Source organism: Pseudoliparis swirei, chromosome 10 (assembly GCF_029220125.1).
Source record: "Pseudoliparis swirei isolate HS2019 ecotype Mariana Trench chromosome 10, NWPU_hadal_v1, whole genome shotgun sequence".
Taxonomy (NCBI): Eukaryota; Metazoa; Chordata; class Actinopteri; order Perciformes; family Liparidae; genus Pseudoliparis; species Pseudoliparis swirei.
In genome coordinates, this window is record NC_079397.1 from 322749 (window position 1) to 332959 (window position 10211).

Sequence of the window (10211 nt, forward strand, 5' to 3'; positions counted from 1 at the left end):
TATTGAGCTTTATTATTTCATTGGGTAATAATATGTTTTGAATGTTGAAAGTGATTCCATTGATCTTTTTCCACTAAATGTCGGTTTCTTTAACTTTGCACCTTCAATTGAAATGTATAAAAATCAGACTCAATCTCCAGGTTTAATAAATTACATTGCGTGTCCAAATGCTCCTGGCCCGGCCCCTCTGTCACATTTTAGAACCGATTGTGGCCCGCAAGTCAAAAAGTTTGCCCACCCCTGAGCTAGAAGAACACACAGGAACCAGGCTGAGGATCGGGCCAAGGCTGAACTAAACAATGCATCTATAAATAAACAACAGGACGATGTGAGCCTCAAGGACCAGAATCTGGAGAACATATCATCTGTCATTGTCATTGAGCGACATGTTGAAGAGGAAGCTGGGAGTGGAGGAACTCAATCTAACAGATGCGTTAAAATTGGGGGCAGGACAGGTATTACAATATTTGAAAGAAACAGGATTAAGCGATAGAATTTAAAGCACTGACATTTTTGAATCTCCCTTTTGTTTTGTTTGTTTTATTGATTTTGTTTTGTGGGTATTCTGTTGGGTGTTGTTTGTTTGGTGTTGTAAGGTCCACACTCCACGACAGGAGGTGGCGGAAATGTACCGTTCACTGGATGCCATCCGCCCAAACATGTAAAAAGAAGAAGAAGAAGAAGAGACCCGCGAAGAAGAGCGTTTGGCGGCAGTTGGCTCGCGCTCGTCTCCCGGTGAGGCTCCTCGGCTCAGCCTCGCAGTGGAGGAGGATTAGTTGGAGTTTACTTGGCTCCGTTAACGTCGTCGTACGTCATAGTTAGTATCAAGAGGACGTGTTGACTCCAAGCTTTATGACGATTGATCCGTTTAGATGTTCATGTTTCCACGAGCCGCCATTGTTATGACGTCACACAGACTCCGTCCTGACTTGTCTTAAGTTGAACTTATTGCGAGGTACTTTTACTTCATTTGTGTTTTAATACTATGGTATTCTAAACTGCACCCGCTACATGTCTGCTGAAATACTGTAATGCGTTTACAAATATATAATAATACTGTGATGTGTTTAAAGATATATAATAATAATACTGTGATGCGTTTTCAAATACCATTCTAATGTAGTCTGTGATATGTTGTGCATTAATACTTCATTGTGTTCTCAGGTACTCATGGAGTTCACGGAGAGCAGGTTCCCTCACCTGCTGCAGCCAATCAGAGAGCTCACGAAGAACTGGGACATCGACGTGGCCTCGGAGCTCAACGACTACCTGGAAGAGGTGAGCCAATCGGGGAAGGTTAGGGGGCGGAGTCTGGTGTGAGCCAATCGGGGAAGCTTAGGGGGGCGGAGTCAAAGTGGAGTCCAACAGCGTCTCTGTGCTCCTGCAGCTGGACACCATGTGCATCACCTTCGACGGAGGGAAGACCCGGCTGAACTTTGCAGAAGCGGCGCTGCTGATCCAGGGCTCGGCCTGCATCTACAGCAAGAAGGTCCTGGTCCTGGTCCTGGATCTGGATCTGGTCCTGGATCTGGTCCTGGTCCCGCTGAGGAGGAACGTGTCCCCTGACGCCGTGTCCTCTGTTGCAGGTGGAGCTGCTGCACAGCCTGGTTTACCAAACCCTGGAGTACATCAACGACCGCAACAAGAAGTAAGCCCCGCCCCCAGCCGCTGGTGTGCTCTCCTCTGACCTTTGACCCCACAGGCGCACCAAGCAGTCGGCCGAGTCCCAGGAGGACGAAGAGGCGGCCGGCGAACACGATGCTGACTGTGTGGTGAGAAGCCAGGTTACAGAAAGGCATTGTGGGTAATGTAGGATGTCATTGAGACGACCCCTCTTCTCCTTCAGTTCACGGCGCTCGACATCGACGTGTCCGGGAACGCCATGAAGGCCGACTCCACCGCGGTGAGCCGGCTCGCTCTGGGACCACCGGGCTCGCTCTGGTGGTCCAGACTAACTGGTCTGTGTGGCTGCTCTTCCTCAGACGGTGAGCGTTGCTCCTCTTCCTCCCGAGTCTCTGATTCCTCTTCAGACGACAGAGAAGCAGAAGCTCCCGCTCCTCAGGTCAGGACATGGTGGTCTGTCCCCTGGCTCCTGTCCTCCTGTCCCCCTGGCTCCTGTCCTCCTGGCTCTTGTCCTCTTGTCCCCTGGCTCTTGTCCTCCTGGCTCTTGTCCTCTTGTCCCCTGACTCTTGTCCTCCTGGCTCTTGTCCTCTTGTCCCCTGACTCTTGTCCTCCTGGCTCTTGTCCCCTGACTCTTGTCCTCCTGGCTCTTGTCCTCTTGTCCCCTGGCTCTTGTCCTCCTGGCTCCTGTCCCCTGGCTCTTGTCCTCTTGTCCCCTGGCTCTTGTCCTCCTGTCCCCTGGCTCTTGTCCTCATGTCCCCTGGCTCTTGTCCTCCTGGCTCTTGTCCTCATGTCCCCTGGCTCTTGTCCTCCTGGCTCTTGTCCTCCTGGCTCCTGTCCTCTTGTCCCCTGGCTCTTGTCCTCCTGGCTCTTGTCCTCATGTCCACTGGCTCTTGTCCTCCTGGCTCTTGTCCTCATGTCCCCTGGCTCCTGTCCCCTGGCTCCTGTCCTCCTGTCCCGTGGCTCTTGTCCCCTGGCTCCTGTCCCCTGGCTCTTGTCCTCATGTCCCCTGGCTCTTGTCCCCTGGCTAACGTCCCTTGTCTCCCTCCAGTGTCTCCGGGGACCTGCTGTGCAGCCAGAAGGACTTCAGGATCAACCTCTTCGTCCCGGGAGCCCAGGATGTGATCCTACTCACTCTGGGCTCCGCCCCCTCCAGGCTTGTTGTGGACCCTGCAGAGCCGAGAGGTCTGGTCCTGGTCCTGGTCCTCTAGACCCTGATGGAGGCTCCCTGATCTCAATGTGTCCTCTTCATGCAGGTGAGGACGCTCCTGCTGAGGTGGAAGACAACGGAGGAGACGCCGTGGAGAACTTCCTTCCTTTAGAGGACCACAACATGGAGCAGGACCAGGGCCCGGACCAGGGCCCGGACCAGGGCCCGGACCAGGGCCCGGAGGAGCACGTGGACCGGCACCAGGTCTCCTTCCATCCTCGGTTCTGTCCGGAGCCTCTGAGCCGGTCCCTGAGTCTTTCCATGTGTTTCAGGCTCCTCCTGCAGGGCGGCCGACCCGAGGGCCGCGCCCCGCCAGAGACGCGCCTGTAGGTCCACGTCCTCGCGCCGCCAGGTGCTCGTGTCCTCCGGGTGACCCTGTCCTCGTGTCCTCCAGGTGAGCGTGTGGGTGCTGTGTGACCCGTACGCCGTCCTGCAGGAGGACAGGCCCCCCAGGCCCGGCCGGTGCCACGCGGCGCCTGAAGGTCTGGAGGACGGAGGGAAGAGGAAGAGGAGACGAGGGGCGCCGCCGGACTTCAGGACCTGGTTCACGAGGACCTGTGAGACCCGGCTCTGTGTGTCCAGAGGAAGACGAAGGAGGTGATGAAGATGATGATGAAGATGGTGTTTTTGTGTCAGTCGACCCTCCGGAGCCGAAGCTGAGGAACGGACCAGCGTCCCCAGACCTGAACTACATCTACCTGAGCACCATGAGGACCCGGCTCAGGGCCCAGAGGACGCTCCGTAGGAGAGAGGTAGGCCCCCTGGTGGCCAGGAGAGGGAGGACAGCATACATACATATATAGATATTTATTTATATTGTGTATATATATATATACTATTTACGTTATATATATACATATCAAGTAAATAGGTTGAGATGGTCAGGGGGTATGATGTCACTCAGGGGGTGTGATGTCACTCAGGGGGTGGTGGTCTCTGATGAAGAACTGAGGAGGACCTTCCTGCAGCTGGAGGAGGGGCCTAATCAGCAGGGGGAGGAGCCTGTGGACCTGCTGGGTAAAACCGTCACTCTCTTCTCGTGTTATGAGATTCATGATTTAATATAAATCTGATCAATAATCTATAAGGTGGAGACGGAGACTCAGACAATGAACAGGACGACCTCCAGGCTCCAGACTTCATATCAGCAGGTAGGACACACACACACCTGTAGGACACACACACACACACACACCTGTAGGACACACACACACACCTGTAGGACACACACACACACACCTGTAGGACACACACACACCTCTAAGTTACTGAAGCTTCTTTATTGATTTATTCTAACTTTTTCTTTTCAGAGGCTCAGAGTGACGAACTGAGTTATGAAGATCTAGTGAAGCTGCGTGTGGTAAGAGATCAATACGATCAATAGAATCAATAGAATAATACGATCAATGGAATCAATATGATCAATAGAATCAATGCGATCAATACGATCAATGGAATCAATACGATCAATGGAATCAATACGATTAATGGAATCAATACGATCAATCGAATCAATACGATCAATAGAATCAAGAGGATCAATATACCTGTCTGTCTCTGTGGTGCGTTCAGGAGCAGCTGGTGGTCACCTGTCTCTCTGTGGTGCGTTCAGGAGCAGCTGGTGGTCACCTGTCTCTCTCTGTGGTGCGTTCAGGAGCAGCTGGTGGTCACCTGTCTCTCTGTGGTGCGTTCAGGAGCAGCTGGTGGTCACCTGTGTCTCTGTGGTGCGTTCAGGAGCAGCTGGTGGTCACCTGTCTCTCTCTGTGGTGCGTTCAGGAGCAGCTGGTGGTCACCTGTCTCTCTGTGGTGCGTTCAGGAGCAGCTGGTGGTCACCTGTCTCTCTCTGTGGTGCGTTCAGGAGCAGCTGGTGGTCACCTGTCTCTCTGTGGTGCGTTCAGGAGCAGCTGGTGGTCACCTGTCTCTCTCTGTGGTGCGTTCAGGAGCAGCTGGTGGTCACCTGTCTCTCTCTCTGTGGTGCGTTCAGGAGCAGCTGGTGGTCACCTGTCTCTCTGTGGTGCGTTCAGGAGCAGCTGGTGGTCACCTGTCTCTCTCTGTGGTGCGTTCAGGAGCAGCTGGTGGTCACCTGTCTCTCTCTGTGGTGCGTTCAGGAGCAGCTGGTGGTCACCTGTCTCTCTCTGTGGTGCGTTCAGGAGCAGCTGGTGGTCACCTGTCTCTCTCTGTGGTGCGTTCAGGAGCAGCTGGTGGTCACCTGTCTCTCTCTGTGGTGCGTTCAGGAGCAGCTGGTGGTCACCTGTCTCTCTCTGTGGTGCGTTCAGGAGCAGCTGGTGGTCACCTGTCTCTCTCTGTGGTGCGTTCAGGAGCAGCTGGTGGTCACCTGTCTCTCTCTGTGGTGCGTTCAGGAGCAGCTGGTGGTCACCTGTCTCTCTCTGTGGTGCGTTCAGGAGCAGCTGGTGGTCACCTGTCTCTCTCTGTGGTGCGTTCAGGAGCAGCTGGTGGTCACCTGTCTCTCTGTGGTGCGTTCAGGAGCAGCTGGTGGTCACCTGTCTCTCTGTGGTGCGTTCAGGAGCAGCTGGTGGTCACCTGTCTCTCTCTGTGGTGCGTTCAGGAGCAGCTGGTGGTCACCTGTCTCTCTCTCTGTGGTGCGTTCAGGAGCAGCTGGTGGTCACCTGTCTCTCTCTCTGTGGTGCGTTCAGGAGCAGCTGGTGGTCACCTGTCTCTCTCTCAGTGTGCTTCAGGAGCAGCTGGTGGTCACCTGTCTCTCTGTGGTGCTGCTGGTGGTCACCTGTTGTTGTGTGCGTCAGGAGCAGCTGGTGGTCACCTGTCTCTCTCTGTGTGCGTTCAGGAGCAGCTGGTGGTCACCTGTCTCTCTGTGGTGCATCAGGAGCAGCTGGTGGTCACCTGTCTCTCTGTGTGCTCAGGAGCAGCTGTTTACTGTCACCTGTAAATACCTGCTGGCCTCCTACAGCTGGTAACAACAACATGTTTACTGTCACCTGTAAATACCTGCTGGCCTCCCTACAGCTGGTAAACAACAACATGTTACTGTCACCTGTAAATACCTGCTGGCCTCCCTACAGCTGGTAAACAACAACATGTTTACTGTCACCTGTAAATACCTGCTGGCCTCCCTACAGCTGGTAAACAACAACATGTTTACTGTCACCTGTAAATACCTGCTGGCCTCCCTACAGCTGGTAAACAACAACATGTTTACTGTCACCTGTAAATACCTGCTGGCCTCCCTACAGCTGGTAAACAACAACATGTTTACTGTCACCTGTAAATACCTGCTGGCCTCCCTACAGCTGGTAAACAACAACATGTTTACTGTCACCTGTAAATACCTGCTGGCCTCCCTACAGCTGGTAAACAACAACATGTTTACTGTCACCTGTAAATACCTGCTGGCCTCCCTACAGCTGGTAAACAACAACATGTTTACTGTCACCTGTAAATACCTGCTGGCCTCCCTACAGCTGGTAAACAACAACATGTTTACTGTCACCTGTAAATACCTGCTGGCCTCCCTACAGCTGGTAAACAACAACATGTTTACTGTCACCTGTAAATACCTGCTGGCCTCCCTACAGCTGGTAAACAACAACATGTTTACTGTCACCTGTAAATACCTGCTGGCCTCCCTACAGCTGGTAAACAACAACAACATATTTACTGTCACCTGTACATACCTGCTGGCCTCCCTACAGCTGGTAAACAACAACAACATATTTACTGTCACCTGTAAATACCTGCTGGCCTCCCTACAGCTGGTAAACAACAACAACATGTTTACTGTCACCTGTAAATACCTGCTGGCCTCCCTATAGCTGGTAAACAACAATAACAACAACATGCTTACTGTCAACTGTAAATACCTGCTGGCCTCCCTATAGCTGGTAAACAACAACAACAACATGCTTACTGTCACCTGTAAATACCTGCTGGCCTCCCTACAGCTGGTAAACAACAACAACATGTTTACTGTCACCTGTAAATATCTGCTGGCCTCCCTACAGCTGGTAAACAACAACAACATGCTTACTGTCACCTGTACATACCTGCTGGCCTCCCTACAGCTGATAAACAACAACAACATGTTTACTGTCACCTGTACATACCTGCTGGCCTCCCTACAGCTGGTAAACAACAACAACATGCTTACTGTCACCTGTACATACCTGCTGGCCTCCCTACAGCTGGTAAACAACAACAACATGCTTACTGTCACCTGTACATACCTGCTGGCCTCCCTACAGCTGGTAAACAACAACAACAACATGCTTACTGTCACCTGTACATACCTGCTGGCCTCCTGTGTGTCTCACCTGTCTGTGTCTCACCTGTCTGTGTCTCACCTGTCTGTGTCTCACCTGTCTGTGTCTCACCTGTCTGTGTCTCACCTGTCTGTGTCTCACCTGTCTGTGTCTCACCTGTCTGTGTCTCACCTGTCTGTGTCTCACCTGTCTGTGTCTCACCTGTCTGTGTCTCACCTGTCTGTGTCTCACCTGTCTGTGTCTCACCTGTCTGTGTCTCACCTGTCTGTGTCTCACCTGTCTGTGTCTCACCTGTCTGTGTCTCACCTGTCTGTGTCTCACCTGTCTGTGTCTCACCTGTCTGTGTCTCACCTGTCTGTGTCTCACCTGTCTGTGTCTCACCTGTCTGTGTCTCACCTGTCTGTGTCTCACCTGTCTGTGTCTCACCTGTCTGTGTCTCACCTGTCTGTGTCTCACCTGTCTGTGTCTCACCTGTCTGTGTCTCACCTGTCTGTGTCTCACCTGTCTGTGTCTCACCTGTCTGTGTCTCACCTGTCTGTGTCTCACCTGTCTGTGTCTCACCTGTCTGTGTCTCACCTGTCTGTGTCTCACCTGTCTGTGTCTCACCTGTCTGTGTCTCACCTGTCGTGTGTCTCACCTGTCGTGTGTCTCACCTGTCTGTGTCTCACCTGCCGTGTGTCTCACCTGTCCCAGGCCAACGACCTGACGGTGGGCGTGTCCAGCGCCGGGCCTCTGGAGGTCGGGGTGGACACGATGAGCCTGGAGCTGCTGAGCACCGAGAGGGCCACCGATAGGTTCAAGAGCCTGGGGGCGGGGCCATAGTGTGTGTGTGTGTGTAATAAATAAATATTGGCCTCAATTTATAACACTTCATTTATTTTAATTCTCCTTTAAAAATGTTTTTATTTTCTCAAACATTCAGAATAATTTTCATGATTATATTTGTATATATATATTATATTTTATGATCTAATATATGATCCGAGGATTCATGAAACCGTTTATTCTGGAACAGAACCGTCACACTCTGCGGGGCCCTCAGGATGGGTTCTACTGGGCCCTCAGGACGGGTTCTGCGGGGCCCTCAGGACGGGTTCTGCGGGGCCCTCAGGACGGATTCTGCGGGGCCCTCAGGACCGGGTTCTACTGGGCCCTCAGGATGGGTTCTGCGGGGCCCTCAGGACGGGTTCTGCGGGGCCCTCAGGACCGGGTTCTACTGGGCCCTCAGGACGGGCTCTGGGTCCAGCGGGTCGTAGTTGGGCGATGTGGTCCTCGGTGCGGTCGTAGTAGTCCAGGAAGCGCCCGTCTGGACCAGGTCGTCCTCGTCCGGCCGGCGCTGGGGTAGACCCGGTAGTCGCGGTGCCGGTGAGTCCGATGAGCCGCGGGCGGAAGTCCCGGCCGGAGCGGGCCGGCGCGTCGCCCCGCTCCGGGTCCACGGTGATGAAGACGCTCAGCGCGGCGCGTGAAGCCGAAGTACAGCAGCACCCAGCGGCCCAGGAGTCCGTCGAGGAGCGGCGCCGCCCGGCGTGGTCCAGCAGGCTGGAGGCGGCGCCGCCCGGCGTGGTCCAGCAGGCTGGAGGCGGCGCCGCCCGGTGTGGTCCAGCAGGCTGGAGGCGGCGCCGCCCGGCGTGGTCCAGCAGGCTGGAGGCGGCTCCGCGGGTCCTCAGAGCCGGAGGGGGACAGGGGGCGGGGCCGCCTGCTGAGCAACACCAGGAGGAAGGAGGAGGAGTCTCCTCGCTCCGAGCACATCACCCACAATGCACCTGGAGCCCAACGTCCTGCAACACAAACAGTACATGTACCACAGTCCCAGTCCCACCTCAGATGACGTCATGTTTTCTCTTAACCCCCCCCCTGGTTTGGAGCCTCTATAAATACCCGAGTGTGTGTGTGTGTGTGGGGGGGGGGGGCATGGCCACGCCCCCTGCCCCGCCACCGTCCAATGAGCCGCGCCCCCGTGTCTGCCCGCTTTAAGGCCATGGAGGAGACATTCCTGGGAGTCCGGCACAGTGACGCCGAGCCTCTTAAACCGGATCCGCTTCTCCAGACCCGCAGACCCGGAGACCCGGACCCGCGAGACTTCTTCTGGTTCTTCTTCACTTGTGTCGTTCCAGGAGGACTAACGGAGTCCGGACCGGAGCGCCTTGCAGAAGGGCCGCTGCTCCTCTTCCTCTCCTCGCTGTCGAGGGGGGCAGCATGATGACCAACAGCGGCTACCAGGAGGAAGAGGAGGAGGAGGAGCTCCCGGCCACGGAGAAGGACCTGGCCGAGGACGCTCCGTGGAAGAAGATCCAGCAGAACACCTTCACGCGCTGGTGCAACGAGCACCTGAAGGTCCTCAGCAAGCGGATCCAGGACCTGCAGAAGGACCTGAGCGACGGGCTGAAGCTCATCGGGCTGCTGGAGGTGCTCAGCCACAAGAAGATGTTCCGGAAGTACCACTCCAGACCCAACTGCCGCCAGATGAAGCTGGAGAACGTGTCCGTGGCTCTGGAGTTCCTTTACACACACACACACTGCACACCTGGACACCCTTTACACACACACTGCACACCTGGACACCCTTTACACACACACTGCACACCTGGACACCCTTTACACACACACACTGCACACCTGGACACCCTTTACACACACACACTGCACACCTGGACACCCTTTACACACACACTGCACACCTGGACACCCTTTACACACACACTGCACACCTGGACACCCTTTACACACACACTGCACACCTGGACACCCTTTACACACACACTGCACCTGGACACCCTTTACACACACACTGCACACCTGGACACCCTTTACACACACACACTGCACACCTGGACACCCTTTACACACACACTGCACACCTGGACACCCTTTACGCACACACACCTGGACACCCTTTACACACACACTGCACACCTGGACACCCTTTACACACACACACTGCACACCTGGACACCCTTTACACACACACTGCACACCTGGACACCCTTTACACACACACTGCACACCTGGACACCCTTTACACACACACTGCACACCCTTTACACACACACACTGCACACCTGGACACCCTTTACACACACACTGTGCACCTGGACACCCTTTACACACACACTGCACACCTGGACACCCTTTACACACACACTGCA

The 10211-nt window shown here is 54.5% G+C and overlaps 1 protein-coding gene across 1 annotated transcript; it reads left to right on the forward strand.

Moving 5' to 3' along the window:
* Positions 1-633: 633 nt before the first annotated feature.
* On the forward strand, positions 634-7924 carry ncaph2 (non-SMC condensin II complex, subunit H2). The gene is made up of 19 exons (XM_056425431.1): positions 634-735; positions 1165-1278; positions 1388-1489; positions 1587-1648; positions 1703-1772; positions 1847-1903; positions 1983-2062; positions 2672-2805; positions 2877-3034; positions 3103-3156; positions 3225-3387; positions 3467-3582; positions 3754-3847; positions 3919-3981; positions 4141-4190; positions 4403-4516; positions 5869-6441; positions 6685-7050; positions 7759-7924. Exons 1-19 carry the CDS (start codon positions 643-645, stop codon positions 7885-7887), a joined length of 2592 nt encoding a protein of 863 aa, XP_056281406.1. The 5' UTR covers positions 634-642; the 3' UTR covers positions 7888-7924.
* Positions 7925-10211: the final 2287 nt, after the last annotated feature.

What these genes read in the sequence shown, in the direction of transcription:
- ncaph2 (XM_056425431.1), top strand. Translation starts at nt 643, where the DNA reads ATGCCATCCGCCCAAACATGTAAAAAGAAGAAGAAGAAGAAGAGACCC. An exon ending in GACCTGGTTCACGAGGACCT is followed by an intron (nt 3,388 to 3,466) that starts GTGAGACCCGGC and finishes TTTTTGTGTCAG; the next exon opens with TCGACCCTCCGGAGCCGAAG. An exon ending in TGCTGGCCTCCCTACAGCTG is followed by an intron (nt 7,051 to 7,758) that starts GTAAACAACAAC and finishes CACCTGTCCCAG; the next exon opens with GCCAACGACCTGACGGTGGG.